The 16,480-nt window shown below is 42.6% G+C and overlaps 1 protein-coding gene across 4 annotated transcripts in view; it reads left to right on the plus strand.

The window, feature by feature from the left end:
• The window catches only part of ZNF608 (zinc finger protein 608), a gene marked incomplete at its 3' end in the record, with an annotated part of 135,270 nt that overhangs the window by 58,116 nt on the left and 60,674 nt on the right, over positions 1-16,480 (plus strand). For all 4 annotated transcript variants that reach the window (XM_079995299.1, XM_079995298.1, XM_079995300.1 and 1 more), the window contains one exon: positions 2,212-2,467. In XM_079995299.1, the coding sequence (XP_079851425.1) occupies positions 2,212-2,467 (256 nt within the window). The remainder of the gene's footprint in view (positions 1-2,211; positions 2,468-16,480) is intronic.

Genomic DNA, 16,480 nt, shown 5'->3' on the forward strand with positions numbered 1-16,480 from the left:
CACCAGGTTGGAGCCGCAGCTGAAAAAGCCCTGGCTCTAGTTGAGGCCAGCCTAACCTCTCTGTGGCCTGGGACCTTCAAGAAGTTTTTATTTGAAGACCGTAAGTTCCTCTGTGGGGCATACCAGGAGAGGCGGTCCCGTATGGTACGAGGGTCCTAGGCCGTATAGGGCTTTGAAGGTTAAAACCAGCACCTTAAACCTGATCCTGTACTCCACCGGGAGCCAGTGCAGCTGGTATAGCACCGGATGAATGTGATCTCGCAGCGAAGACCCCGTAAGGAGTCTCGCTGTGGCATTCTGCACCCACTGGAGTTTCTGGGTCAGTCTCAAGGGCAGCCCCACGTAGAGCGAGTTACAATAATCCAGTCTGGAGGTGACCGTCGCGTGGATCACAGTGGCTAGGTCAGGGCGAGAGAGGTAAGGAGCCAACTGCTTAGCTTGGCGGAGATGAAAAAATGCCGCCTTTGTTATAGCTGCAATCTGCGCCTCCATGGAGAGGGAGGTATCGAGGATTACACCCAAACTCTTAACAGACGGTGCTGGCACTAATTGCACCCCCGCAAGAGATGGGAGTTGCCCCCTCAATCCCATATCGTCCCGTCCCAGCCAGAGGACCTCTGTCTTCGAAGGATTTAACTTCAACCGGCTCCCACGTAACCATCCAGCCATAGCTTCCAAGCATCTGATCAGTGTGTCTGGGGCCGAATCAGGATGGCCATCCATCAACAGATAGAGTTGGGTGTCATCAGCATACTGATGGCAGCCCAGCCCAAAACTCTGGACAAGCTGGGTGAGGGGGCGCATAAAGATGTTAAAAAGCATCGGGGAGAGTATCGCACCCTGGGGCACTCCACACACCAAGGAGTGGCGGGATGACAATTCCCTCCCAAGCGCCACCCTCTGTCCCCGACCAGAGAGAAACGAGCGCAGCCATTGAAGGACTGTGCCCTGGATCCCCACGTCGGATCCAGCCCCCGGGCCTCAGTTTGCCTACCCATGCATTATGCCATTGTATTTTCAGCTGCTAGTTTTTCCAAGGAAAGATACTCCGAAGGAAGGGAAAGAATATAGTTCTTCTACGTTCAATTCTCCAGTCTTACTTGTCACACACAGACTTTGGGATTACTTAGGTGGGGTTAGTAATGTCCCCCTTATCCATGCCTGCACTTCCAGTGTGCAAAAGATTCCTGTTTCCACACAGCCAAAGGCCTTTTCATTTTACTTCATGTTCCTGATGATTTCATGCCACAGTAACTTAGACAATTTCTAAGATGGCTCAACTTATTTTTCATAGTCATAGTAGAATGGAGCCCATATTAGAGAATAAACGTTTAAAAGTCATTTCTAAATAAGATGCTACCTCAAATTACTGTTGATGTCTTAGTTGGTTCGTGATCTTAGGCATCTGAAAAGCCTGGGAGCAAATATTAAAGCGAGCGATCAGAATGTCTAAAACAGAGCTTTCCAAACTTTTCCTGTTGGTGACACACTTTTTAGACATGCCTCATTTCCGCAACACAGTAATTCAGTTTTGCAGTACAGTGGACGCTCTGGTTGCGAATGTGATCTGTGTGGGATGCACATTCACAACCCGCAGCGGCGCGTCCGTGCACGCGCGGGTTGCGATTCAGCGCTTCTGCGCATGCGCAAAGCACGATTTAGCGCTTCTGCACATGTGTGATCGCCAAAACCCAGAAGTAACCCGTTCCGGTACTTCCGGGTTTCAGCGGTCCGTAACCCAAAAAAATGCAACTTGAAGCGTCTGTAACCCAAGATATGACTGTAATTCAGTTTTACTGAGTTTAGCAAACCGGAAGTTAAAGGGAACCCCTTTCCGGCCTTGGAAGGAGCACGGGGAGCGTTTGTGTGACACACCTACACACTGCAGCTAACACAATAATGTGTCGCAACAGACAGTTTGGCAAGCTCTGGTCTGAAAGATAATAATTCAGTGAGTCACTAAAACAGGGTGGCAACTCAGTGGTCACACAGACAGAGTTTGAAGACAAAATTTCCTAAGTGACCATAGTTATTTTAAGAGGATAACAAAATACGTTTTGATTGGCGCATCTTGATATCATGTGACTTTTTGGGTACTGCTTCATAATGTGTGGAATTGCCGTATTCAGAACTCAGTGTGTGTATAAACACAATATTTCCTAATACCTTCATCATATGACAGACTGTGTCTTTCTTTCTTTTTGTTTTTAGGTTGACCCCCTCTTTACAGTGCCTGCACCTCCGCCTCCTATCTCCAGTAGTCTTACACCTCAGATTCTGCCTTCCTACTTTTCCCCATCTTCATCCAACATTGCTGCTCCAGTTGAGCAACTTTTGGTACGGACTCGTTCAGTGGGTGTGAATACTTGCGATGTTGGAATAGTAACGGAACCTGAATGCCTTGGACCATGTGAACCTGGGACCAGTGTGAATTTGGAAGGGATTGTATGGCATGAAACCGAGGAAGGTAAGTTGTGGTTTCTCTTCCCATTTTGTTTGAAGGTTGCATCTGCTTCACAAGTTTGTTAGCAGTCATATTATACAGTACTGTTTGTTGTTAGAACTGGAGGAAATTCCCATCATATCTCTTCCAGTGAAACCAGCTACATTTTAAATAAAATAAACTCTTGATACATGATTGTACCGAGTGGCTTATAAACCTTTAGGATAAGATTGGATGTATTTTTAGATATTTAATGTCTTTGTTTAAAAATAAAATGGTTTACAGCGTAACAGAATAATGGTGCAGGAGGAAGTGTTTATAAAAGTGATACAATTTTAGAAGTATATCTGAAACTCACACTTCTATACTTTAAAACATTCTATGCAATACCCTGTACAGGCAATCTGTATTTAATGTGGGGAGATTTCCTGAGCATTCGTTTTAATTTTTTATTGTAAAGAAAAAAGATTTGTGCTGCATGAATACATTTTCTGGTGATGTTAACAGTTATGAGAATTTGTTTTTTGAATTGGAAGTTTCTGAGAGAACATCAGTCCATGGAGGTTTCATGGATAAGGCACATTAATTAAAATAAGGCAACCTGTTGCTTGATGAATAAGCAGGCATTTATTGAAAATAATTAAGAGATGAAACTTTGGTCAGGAAAATAATTGGAAGTGTGATGACTCTTGTTAAAATTAAGGCATCAGAAAAAGCTTTTATTTGTCATGGGCAGATTTTTTCCATTATAAATTCTGTAAGACAATCTCTTATTGCCTGAATTTACTGTTATCAATGATGGAATTATTGTACATGCTGGCCTAATTGCTGGTTTTGACGTAGGATATTATATCTAATCAGAACTGTTGGAATGGGTGCTGTTACAGATGTTTTCTCATGTTTGCTTGAGCAGTGTTTAATTACTAGTGATTTAATAGCCGCTGTATTGGAAGCAAGAAATTCCATTTCAAAAGTGTCCTACAGCACATCAGCTGATGATAAATCCTAACATGCTTCAGTTGTATGCGCAACAGTAGTTCATTCTGTGCAATGATATATAAGGCACCAGCAGAGTGCTTTACACTGTCTGCCTGGAAATCAATAGAAAGATTCTGACTTGCTTGCTTTTATATGCTCTCGTCCATCCATCTCTTTTGCTGCGCACGCTTTCATCAGATTCGTAATCTAGATTGATCCTTTTAGATTGTTTTCAAAGCACATATAAATTCTGTTTTAAAATATGCAGGCTGAGGTGCCCGCCTCTCTCCCTTCATGTTCTTTTCACTGACCTGCATTAGCCAGAGTCGGAATGTACGAGTGTGAATTGTGGTGACATGAAAGAGCAGTAGCTTTTAATAGTGTTATTCTTGCTGAGTAAGCTAAACTTCTGACCCCCACTGAATTAAGAAGTGCGCCTTGTTAAAGGTCTGGAGGGCAGCAGTGTGGTATTTCATAATGTGCCTCCGTGCTCACAAGAATGATATTCCATCTGCCTGCTTTTGGTACTCCTCGGATGTGCTCAGCTGAGAAGATTTTTATTTCTTGAAATTGCCTGATCCAGAGTCCCTGCCTCTGCTTATGGGAAGGGTTGTATAGTCTAGGAAACTGCGCCAGTTATTATCCATTCTGTTTGTGCATCTGCAAATCTGGGACATTTGCGTGACATTAGCAAGATGACGACTCAGCCTTCAAAGCTGCAGAGAATAGGGAAACAGGATAATAAAGGTTTCACTTGTTGATATCTAGCATATTGGAAAGCTTCTTGAGTAATATTAATAGCATCTTAACACTGATAAATCCCTGAAAATTGTTGTGGGCTTCTAAGAAAGGAAAGAAGCAGATCCTGATTTAATATAGGAATATTAAGCTGAATATATTAAGCTGAGCCTTCTAAATATGGGAAATTCAACAGATGTGGCTGTCTGGTGGTTTTTCCTTTGTGACAAAAATTACCTGGTGGCGTAATGCTACGTAATGAAAAATTGCTTATGCTTCAATCCAAGACACAATTGCAAGTAAATTCTGTTAATTTCATAGATCCTTAGTACATTTAGCATTGGGTTCTAATGGTCTCATTTACATGTTAGTGTTTGGGACACACTTCTGGCTGACTTAATGAGCAAATCATGGTTTCTAGGGAGCAAGCATTGAATCTGCACCAAGCCCAGGTGTCTGAGGTGTTATGCATAGTTTTACACTTCAAACAGTGCATTTACCTTGGAGGATAAGCCAGGTTTTAGTGACATAACAGTCAAACCTATGGGGCAGAGAATACACTGGTTGTAGTTGCTTTGTTATTACAGTCAAACCTCATTCTGCGTCCGCCTCCTATTGCGTCCGCTTCGGCAAACATCTGTGGCAAACCGGAAAGGGTTACTTCCAGGTTCGCCGTTTGTGCATGCGCAGAAGTGCTAAATCGTGCCACGTGTGTGCGCAGACACAGCACTTCGACGTGCATCATTTTCAGTTTGCGGATGGGCCTCCGGAACACATCCCGTCCACAAAATGAGGTTTGACTGTCATTTATTTTAAAAAACTGGAATTTCTCTTCTGTAAGGCTCAGTGTGGCTTCCAGCAAAGCAAACCATACAACAGTGGCAGCAAAACGATGTAAAAACAAACAAACAAACAAACACAGTCTCTTCATCAAGAAACCACTAAAAATAGTGTACTCTGTGTCAACAGTCCCACAGGTCTAGCCATGCTCACTCAACGGCTCTAAGGCTTTTGGAAGAGCTAGGTTTTGCATCCTTTTAAGAAAACCTCCAGGACAGCTTTTGGACCTCATCAAAGATGTTGTTCTGAAACCTTGAAATAATTAGGTTAATGGCCCTTGCTTCTTGTCCCTGATGTATTCACCAGATGTATCAGATGCTTGCATTCATACAGTTAAATACTAAACAGTGAAATTGGTGACTTTCATCCAGACAACAGGATAGGTACAAGGACGATCCGAATAGCAGTGATGCACTCCTGAGGCTCAAGCGTGAGTCATACCTGAACGTGGCACCTTTTTCGATGCTTATGAGAGACAGAAATTGTGTTGAGTGGCGTTGAGTCATCAGCCAGGATCAGTTGTGCAGTGATCACAATCGGTTTGTAGGAGGTCTGAGCCGCACATATGGCAGCCATATACAAAATGCAGTTTGAGCAGCTGCAATAATTCCTTGTAAAAAGAGGAAGATAAAGAGGAGCTGGTATTAACGGCCGGCGTAATGAGAACAGCATGGCATATAAAAGAGATGCAGTTTTCTTTTGCATGGAGTTCTTAAAATGGTAATATGGGCTGCTCTAGTGTAGTTTCCCCCATATCTCTGTTACATGCACTTTGAGCGCATGAGGGGCTTCTTGTGTGGCGCTCCCAGAATGGGTACTCCAGTAAAAAAGGCAAGCTGCCGTTTGATAAGGCAATCCCAAACTGTACTGTTCAAGGGAAGGCCACTTTGGCCTCTGTTACCACTGTCTATTTACAAGGACCTCCATCCTAGCAAGAATACAGTGGACCCTCGGGTTACGTTACCTTCGGGTAATGTAACTTTTGGGTTGTGAACGCAGCAAACCCGGAAGTGTATACTTCCGGGTTTTGCCGCGTGCACATGTGCAGAAGCGGCGCCTCATGTTGTGGACTTTTCAGGGTACGTACGGACCCCCGGAATTAATTAAGTGCGTATCCAGAGGGTCCACTTACCAGCCAGGAGCAAGTTTCTTGCTCAATATCTTAAGGGAATTGCCGATGATACGATTGAAGCCAAACTGAGATATCTACTAATTGATGATGACCCCCAAAGATCACTCATGGTTGCCAGATTCTTGATCAGCGTCCTATCCCTAAAGAAGAGAAACGGACTCCTGTGTGGCTCCGATAATCCCTTTAAACCATGATCTATGTTTTAGGTGATATCACCATTGTTTTAAACCATGATCTATGTTTTAGGTGATATCACCATTGATATCCCTGATTAATTTATGAGCAGAGGGCGATGTATAGGTTACAAATTTATTGTAATGTATGATGGTGGTCTTTGTTTTTATTTTGCTTTGGTTCCTGTTTGTTTTTTGTAAGTTTTGGCGATTTTAAATTTGGAGATTTAAGTATATTATGCTGGTATGGGAAACTGTCGTGTAACGGGCCAATGGCCGTAATAAAGATCAATCCAATGTACCAATAATCGGGACTCAATTAGGGATGGGTGATAATGTCATGCAAAACGAGTTTGAAGTTGCCATCGTGAAATCGGTTTCAAAATTTTTGACCCAGTAATATATCACGAATCAAGATGTGTGCTAGGGCCAGGAGATAGATCGTTCAGAACCGGTTTGAAGTCTAAATCATGTTTTGTGCGTGCATTGGTGTGCTATGCAAGTATTACAGTGTGGGGGATGATGTATCCCGATGTTTAGCTGGTGGTATATTGCAGTGTAGAAAACCAGGTATTGGCCAGTCCTACTGTTTGCTTCTACACAGTTCCATCCTTATTTCACACATCATGATATGTTGGTATATTGTGATGTTCAGCTGGTGATATATTGTGATGTTGAAAACCAGATATCTCCCAGCCCTAGTCTCAACTGGAAAAAATGCCTGTTAGGAACCAATCCCGTTATTCTGCCATTGTCAAAACTGATTTCCCTAGTCTTCGTCACGCCTTCTCTCTTTTCCCCTTCAGTGTGTCCCGTCTTTTGGATTGTAAGCCTTTAGGGCAGGACTTACACTATATTTTGATTTATGTACATCACCCCCACATCAATACCGCTTTTAAATTGTTATTTGTAGTTATCTTTAAATTGCTGTGAGCTACTTTGGGATATAGTCTTCATTTGCAAAGTAGGATAATTGTATAATAAAAAAACAAGATTCCAGAAGTGTTAGGCAGCCTACAAGTATAGCCATCAAATGGCTTGTTTTTCCAGTTGAAGGCATTGGAAAACATCTGCATGACTGACCAGGGAAAGAAAAATTGCTATTATTGGGGGTGGTGGGGGTGGAGAAGGGGCTTCAAGAGAGAACTGGAGTCAGGTAAGATTACTGTCATTAATGACATCATTAATGGCATTTCCCTGCTGAGAAGAAGAAAAAAGTGGGGAGAGGCCTCAAGGGTAATAATATTGCTATACTAAAATCTGTGTTCAGTTCAGACCTGTTCTCAAGTGTAGCAACTGGGAATATGTTGGCAGACTGAAGACTTCAGAAACTGTGCTCCTCTGGTCAGTTTGCAGGAAAGAAAAAAAAAAAGTCAACAGTTCATTAGCTGACACAAATCTTTGTAACCAGTCAGACTCAATTAAAGTAAAATATCTGAGAAGAGAAGACTATTTAGATGATAACAGATGGGCTGCAATGTAAGGTTAGTGAGGGCAAATACAGAAGCTGTTTTGATAGTTGCTTCTAAGAAGGCTGATACTATCGCTAGTTTGACTGTGCTGGTCTATATTCAAATAATGTAGGCCACTCAGAAGTCACTATGCAGTATGGAATAAATTAAAAACACATTTTAGTATTTTTAATTGTAGTATTGCCAATACTATTACAGTGGTACCTTGGTTCTCAAACTTAATCTGTTCTGGAAGTCCGTTCCAAAACCAAAGTGTTCCAGTACCGAGGTGCGCTTTCCCTTAGAAAGTAATGCAAAATGGATTAATCCGTTCCAGACTTTTAAAACCAACCCCTAAAACAGCAATTTAACACAAATTTTAACATCTAACAAGACCATTGATCCATAAAACGAAAGCAATTTACTATAAAATAAATAAAGACAGTATTGTAGATGATAAAAAAATTAAAATTGATTTTTTTTTCTTACCTGCACTGATGATGGTCATTGTTTGGATGGGGGGCTTTTATCCATTTCCGCAGTCGCACGATCAATCAATCAATCAATCAATCAGTAGCTGAACTGGGTTCCACACAAAAACAAATTAACCGAAAAAGCCTCAAAAACGCAAAATAAATAGCAAAAACAAAAGACCCAAACTTCATCCGTTCAGGAAGTCCGTTTGACTTCCGAAATGTTCGAAAACCAAGGCACAGCTTCCCATTGGTGCAAGTGCCCCAGAAACAATAGCTGACAGCCGCATCGGATGTTCGGCTTCTGAAAATAGTTTGAAAACCGTAACACTTACTTCCAGGTTTTCGGCATTTGAGAACCAAGGCGTTTGAGATCCAAGGTTACCCCATGTAGTAGTATTACTGTTACTTTTATTATTTCTTACAGTAAGCAACATATGGATAGGCTAGGTAAAAAACAACAACCCAAAACACCTTTATACTTCCACTTTCACAAATACGATTTCTCTAAGGATGGGGAACCTGAAAGATTATATAATTAACTGTGACACAACTGTATATCATCAGCTGCTTAAGGGGCATTTTGAAGAAAAGAAACTGCAAATATTTATTCTCTCTGGTTTTGGCTGCGAACAGCTGTAGCCATCAGAAGTAATTGTTCTTATGAAGGGTTTTATGCTTGAACGCTGATCCAAAGACAGCCATCTTTCACCTGCCTGCCACTGGTTCCAGAACAATCCGTCACCTCGTCGCATTTGTCTCCGCTCAGATTGCTGGGTTGGCATTCTGATTCTTCGTAACAATATGTTCTTGTTCGATAATAAACACAGACGAAGGGTAGTTGTGTCGCTTTTCTTTTTTAACAAGTGGTATTCTCAGCTTGTCGTGTCCTGATAGTTTGAGAAAGAAAATGAAAATGGGGGGTTTTTTGGTCCTCATTTTGTAAAAGCAATTTTTCATCGAGGATTTAAGAAAGCAAGTAGATTGTATCCCTCTTGTCAGACATAGGTTTCTGTTCAGTTACCTATAGCATCGTAAACCTCTCTTAGGAAGGTAGTAAACTGCATGGATCTCTTTTTCTTTTCTTTTCTTTTATTCTGCCACCGCCTAGCATATTCTTAACTGACCTTGCAGCTCATTAAGTCTGGTTTCCTGCTTCAGTAACTTGGAACTGTCAATCAAAAGCTTGGCTTCGAATGCCTGCAGTTTTCTAGCCGTCTTTCGACTCTTGGTCCTCTTCCCAGTTACGTTCTGTTCCTGAATCTTAATGTCATAATAATCCCTTTGTTCCATATTTTGACTAGGAACTTTTTTTTTTTTTTTGGTAGTGGCTGTTATGAACAATCCCATTGTAAACCTCTGCTAGCAAAGTCTCCATGCACCAGTGACCAGGGAAGACAGCCACAACAAATTCGGAGAGCCAGTGTGGTGTAGTGGTTAATAGTGGTAGTATCATAATCTGGGGAACCGGGTTCGCGTCTCCGCTCCTCCACATGCAGCTGCTGGGTGACCTTGGGCTAGTCACACTTCTGTGAAGTCTCTCAGCCCCACTCACCTCACAGAGTGTTTGTTGTGAGGGAGGAAGGGAAAGGAGAATGTTAGCCGCTTTGAGACTCCTTAAAAGGGAGTGAAAGGCGGGATATCATCGACCATAACATCCTTCTGGACCGTCTTGAGGGGCTGGGAGTTGGGGGCACTGTCATACAGTGGTTCCGCTCCTTCCTCCTGGGCCGTGTTCAGAAAGTGGTGGTGGGGGATGAGTGTTCAGACCCCTGGGCTCTCACTTGTGGGGTGCCTCAGGGTTCTGTCCTCTCCCCCATGCTTTTCAACATTTACATGCAGCCGCTGGGAGAGATCATCAGGGGGTTTGGACTGGGTGTTCATCAGTATGCGGATGATACCCAGCTCTACCTCTCTTTTAAATCAGAACCAGTGAAGGCGGTGAAGGTCCTGTGTGAGTGTCTGGAGGCGGTTGGAGGATGGATGGCGGCTACCAGATTGAGGTTGAATCCTGACAAGACAGAAGTACTGTTTTTGGGGGACAGGAGGCGGGTAGGTGTGGAGGATTCCCTGGTCCTGAATGGGGTAACTGTGCCCCTGAAGGACCAGGTGCGCAGCCTGGGAGTCATTTTGGACTCACAGCTGTCCATGGAGGCACAGGTCAAATTTGTGTCCAGGGCAGCTGTTTACCAGCTCCATCTGGTACGTAGGCTGAGACCCTATCTGCCTGCGGACTGTCTCGCCAGAGTGGTGCATGCTCTGGTTATCTCCCGCTTGGACTACTGCAATGCACTCTATGTGGGGCTACCTTTGAAGGTGACTCGGAAACTACAACTAATCCAGAATGCGGCAGCTAGACTGATGACTGGGGGCGGCTGCCGAGACCATATAACACCGGTCTTGAAAGACCTACATTGCCTCCCAGTACGTTTCCGAGCACAATTCAAAGTGTTGGTGCTGACCTTTAAAGCCCTAAACGGTCTCGGTCTAGTATATCTGAAATAGTATCTCCACCCCCATCGTTCTGCCCGGACGCTGAGGTCCAGCGCCGAGGGCCTTCTGGCGGTTCCCTCATTGCGAGAAGCAAAGCTACAGGGAACCAGGCAGAGGGCCTTCTCGGTAGTGGCGCCCGCCCTGTGGAACGCCCTTCCAGCAGATGTCAAAGCGATAAACAACTACCTGACATTCAGAGACATCTTAAGGCAGCCCTGTTCAGGGAAGTTTTTAACGTGTGATATTTTACTGTATTTTTGGTTTCTATGGAAGCCGCCCAGAGTGGCTGGGGAGGCCCAGCCAGATGGGCGGGGTATAAATAATAAATTATTATTATTATTATTATTATTATTATTATTATTATTATTATTATTATTATATCAAATCCAAACTACTACTCCTCTTCTTCTTCTTCTTCTTCTCCAGCTGCTTTCTTGTGGGCTGCACATGCTAAGCTCTGGAATCCCATTACAGTCATACCTCGGGTTACAGACGATTCCAGTTGCGTTTTTTCAGGTTGCGGACACGCCGTAACCCGGAAGTTCCGGAACGGGTTACTCCTGGGTTTTGGCGGCCGCGCATGCGCAGAAGCATTAAATCGCGCAATGCGCAGAAGCGCTGAATCGCAACCCACGCATGCGCAGATGCGGGTTGCGAATGTGCATCCCGCACGGATCACATTCACAACCTGAGCGTCCACTGTACGGTAAAGTATGAGACTCAGAATCGCAGGGTCGTGGGTCCCACATCGGGCGAAAGATTCCTGCATCGCAGGGGCTTGGACTAGATAAGGGGTGGGCAAACTAAGGGCTGTGGGCGGAATCCGATCCAATCGCCTTCTAAATTCGGCCCGCGGACGGTCCGGGAATCAGCGTGTTTTTACATGAGTAGAATGTGTGCTTTTATTTAAAATGCCTCTCTGGGTTATTTGTGCGGCATAGGAATTCGTTCATTTTTTTTCAAAATATAATCCGGCCCCCACAAGGTCTGAGGGACAGTGGACCTTCCCCCCACTGAAAAAGTTTGCTGACCCCTGGACTAGATGATCCTTGTGGTCTTTTCCAACTCTACAATTGTGTAATTCCACACCGACAGTGCAGAATGTGCTTTGTTTGTCTTTGGAACTGATTGAATAATAGTCCAAGAAATGTAGAATTAAAGTGTGGTTGAGGTTTTATGAAACCAGTGTTTCTTATATATATATTATATATAATATTAATATTATATATATTATTTAATATTAATATATATTAACGGGTGTTTTATTTTGGAATATCTGTGTATATGTAACATCACACACAGACTTCTTTCCAGCGGCTGCGATGCTGGGCTGGGACATATAAACACAAAAGGAATCTCAACTAGTGTGGTGTGGGTAAAGGACTGGAAATAGCTACAGGCTGCATGATTTCCCGCCCCGACCTGGCCACAGTGATCCATGTGATAGTCACCTCCAGGCTCGACTACTGTAACTCGCTCTGTGCGGGGCTGCCCTTGAAACTGTCACCGGAAACTCCAGCGGGTCCAGAATGCTGCAGCGAGGTTCCTGACGGGGTCCTTGCCATGGGAGCATATTCACCCAGTGCTCTACCAGCTTGTAATGGCACCCAGTGGAGTATAGGGTCAGGTTTAAGGTGCTGGTTTTGACCTTTAAAGCCCTAGGATGCTCGTACTTATCGGACAGCCTCTCCTGGTATGTCCCGCAGAGGTCCATGAATAATAATAGCTTGAAGGTCCCGGGCCCTAAGGAACCCAGACTATCCTCCACCAGGGCCAGGGCTTTTTCCGTGATGGCTTTTCCCTTTCCTCTTCTATGAAGAAACCATTTCTGGGACCCCACATTTAAATTCTTCCCTGGTCTCCTTGCTGGCCCTAGAAGGACCAACTTGGCCAGGTAGCCCTGGTGATCATTTGATGTCTACTGACTGTTCCCCCACAAAGAAAATGACCCCATAATTTTTGAATTTTATTGATATTGATGCTGCATTTTATGTTGTATTTTATGCTGTTTTTAAGTTGCATTTCAATCAATGTTTTATATTTGCTGTTAGCTGCCCTGAGCCCGGTTTTTAAACCAGGAAGGGCGGGGTATAAATAAAAATGTACAGTGGTGCCTTGCAAGACGAAATTAATCTGTTCCGCGAGTCTCTTTGTCTTGCGGTTTTTTCGTCTTGCGAAGCACGGCTATTAGCAGATTAGCGCTATTAGCGGCTTAGCGGCTTAGAAAAAGGGGGGGAGGGAAAAAACTCGCAAGAACTCGCAAGACGTTTCGTCTAGTGAGTTTTTCGTCTTGCGAGGCATTCGTCTTGCGGGGCACCACTGTATTCTTATTGTGTTCACAATTTTTGCATGGGCAGCAGGTTGAGCAGAAAGTGGGTAGTCAATGCCGCAGCCATTTTTACAGCCCCGTGTCTACCACACTACAAGCCATCGTGTAACTAGCTCTGCAAGCTAGTAGATACTACATGTATTTTGAGACTGGTGTTTGTGTGCATGTGTTTATAAACTTTCCCCCCAGTTACAATGTTGAAGGCTCAGTATCTATTTTGCAGACTACTCTCACAAACAAGAACTTTTCCATTATCAGTTACATACCGGTATCTTTCAGTAGCTAAGTGAATGAAGAACTGGTGCCCAACTGTTGCTGTTCAATTATTAAATATTGGTGACTAAAATAACAAAAGGTCAGTACATATTCCCAACATACAATTCCCCTTTGCTCCAGATTTTTGTAATGATTTAAACTTGAGCTTTGATAAGAGATTAATGGCAACTCTGCCCCCTGTCCCCACACAAATCCACTCCATTGAAATGAGGCTGTATTTTAATGTTGTATTTTAATCTTGTTTTTAAGTTGTATTTCAATCAATTTGTTTTTATAAAGAGGTGTTAGCCAACCTGAGCCCAGTCTTGGCTGGGGAGGAAAGGGTATAAATAAATTTTATTATTATTATTATTATTATTATTATTATTATTAAACCAGAAATTCCAGACATTATTATTGACTTACAATTTATGGAGAAACTGTGAATTAGAAATGACCCAACTTCACTTTTCCCTTTAAAAGTTGCACATAGGTGAGAAACCCTTTTAAAATTGGTCGGTACCAGATGCAACGTATAGCTTGGAGGGAAAACGTGGCGTGCGGCTCATAGTTTGTTATCTAGAATATGTCTTGTTGATTCATATCGAAAGGCACAGATGTACAATAGGCCATTCTCACATTTTATTTTGACTATAGTTTAAATCAGAATGCTGAAAGCTAGAACCCTATGCCACCATACTTGGAATTAAGTTCCATTGAACTTAGAAGGATTTCACTCCAAGTAAACATGCAGAAAATCATGCTGTTGGTGTCATGTCCAACTAGGGCAGAGCTTTCCAAACTTTTCATACTGGTGACACACGTTTTAGACATGCATCATTCCGTGACACAGTGATTCAGTTTTGCATTATGTCGTGACACAGTAATTCAGTTTTACTAGCAAACCGGAGGTTAAACTAACCCCTTTCCAACCCTGGGGGGAGCGTGGGGAGTGTTTGCGCGACACACCTACACACTGCAGCCGACACACTAACATGTCGCAACACAGTTTGGAAAGCTCTGAACTAGGGCAATAAAGACCAACTTGTTTAAAAGGAATCAGCAAATGTCAATTTTCATAGATAAAGGAAGCTATCTTTTTATAACTCAAGGCGGGGGGAGGGGGCTGTGAAAAGTCCATAGTTTTATACTATAAGATCCTCTGCCTCAATAATGGTCATCTTTTTAAAAAAACGAAACAAACAAACAAAAAACCCATGTATAAATGGAAGTTATATAAAAAAAGGGTTGGGAGAGTTGAAATAAGACTAAATACACTGCAGCTTGACAACTGAAGTGAAAAGAGTGATTTTTATCCATCAGAAGGATAGTTTTAAAGATCTGGAAGTCAGGTAATTTAATTAATGAAATAATAACCCACAAAAGCAGCACACTGAAACATGAATAAGTCTAATGTGCTCTGTGCATGTGCATTTCATGTTTGCACAGAATGCTTAGGGAATTGAGGATGGGCGACCAAATGTGGTAAATTTGAGTTGTTAGCCTTTGTGAATGGTCGTCAACTAGGTTTTACTAAGAACAGACCTATTGAAATGAACGACCCTAACGTAGTCATCTTCATTAATTTCAGTGGTTCTTCTCGGATTAAAATTTAGTTGAGTTCCACCCTATAGTTATTTCGTCCTGAGAGTTCTGTCAAGCTAGAGTACATATCTGATACTGAAATAGCATATTGGAGAAGATAAGTTAAATAGTAACTCATTGTGCTGCCATCCAAGTAAAATATAATAATTAAGAACTTCTGACATGCAGCATTTCTGAAAAGTTTCTTTGGCAGTAATTCTCAAATTCATCCTATTACGATCTCCCCGCAGAATTCTGTGTCTCCATCAACTTGTTCACGATTTCCTTATCCTTGTCTGGAAGTCACTGCTGTTGTTTACTGCTTTCAATTACTGTTTCTAAATTGTATGGACTGAGAAGGTGACATCAAAATTTAATTTCCCAGGAAGGGAATTTAAATGATGGTTTTAAAAAGAGAGAGAATGATTTCTCCTGGCCAAACCATATCAAGATTAGAATGCCTTTGTCCTTTACCTTGGCTAAGAAGTGACATTTTGGAGGCCCATTAATAAAGATGAAGAAAGGATAATCAGATGGAAATTTCAACTGTTGCCCTATTTAATAACCAGCCTTGCAGAACAAAATCAATTCTAGCTTAAGTGTCACTTTCAAACTCAATTTCAAGTACATGAAATAAAAAGCAAAGATACAGCAAAAAGGTTTCATTTGGTTATAAGGCATAAATAAACAGATGCAGCTGTCCCTTGCAAGCTAGATGATACAACACATCACTGAACTAATTCCTGTTGACTGTGTCAACCTGTACTAAATTCTATTAAGGACACAATGTTCAGATTGTCACAAGGACTTTGGGAGTGGGTTAAATCCTCTCAGCCATGAAGCTAGGGGCTATTACTTCTGGCAACAGACTGCCTTGAATATGGAGTTATTTGGCTGCTTTTCCTTATCTTGACATATAGCAATATCTGTTTTATTACCTGAAAGTTACTGTCTTTGTAGTTTGTCATTCAGAACGTGTGGTCCCTTGGTGTGGGCTTGAGTGAGACAGAGTGGCTGATAACAAACCTATGTTGAAACTCAGTTAAACAGCAAAATAGTCAAAAGGGTGAGGCGAGCAGAGCAGATCGCTAAAGGAAGTGAACCTAGCAGAGACTGGAAGACAAGAGAAGTCATAGTTGGAAACTTCTCATGAACAGAGAAGCCCACTAGATGAAAACACGTGAAGAGGCACATGTCCTTGTGTGGGCAGTTATGCGCCACATACAAATATATTGAGTCTAATTTCCCTTCTGCAGGCACTCAGTGCTGTAGCTTTTTCACTCTTGACAATGGCCGTTTTCTTTTTCGGAAGCAGGTTCCTCCCACAGAGCATCAGAGATCCAAATTAACATGAGTTGCACTACTTGCTCCTACTTAAATGGGTACTGTGGAATTTCACTACTTTAGCAATACTTACAGGATGTTTACCAAACCAGCTAAAGGCACACACTTGCAATATCTTTGAGCTTGAAGCTTTGACATAATCTAAACCAGAACTCTTGGGCCACCAGATATTGTTGAACTACAACTCCCATCATCCCCAGCCAGTTTAGCCCATGGTCAGGAGTGATGACCCAAGTTTGCTTAACTG

The sequence above is a fragment of the Podarcis cretensis genome (genome assembly GCF_951804945.1).
Source record: "Podarcis cretensis genome assembly, chromosome: 11".
NCBI classification, from domain to species: domain Eukaryota; kingdom Metazoa; phylum Chordata; class Lepidosauria; order Squamata; family Lacertidae; genus Podarcis; species Podarcis cretensis.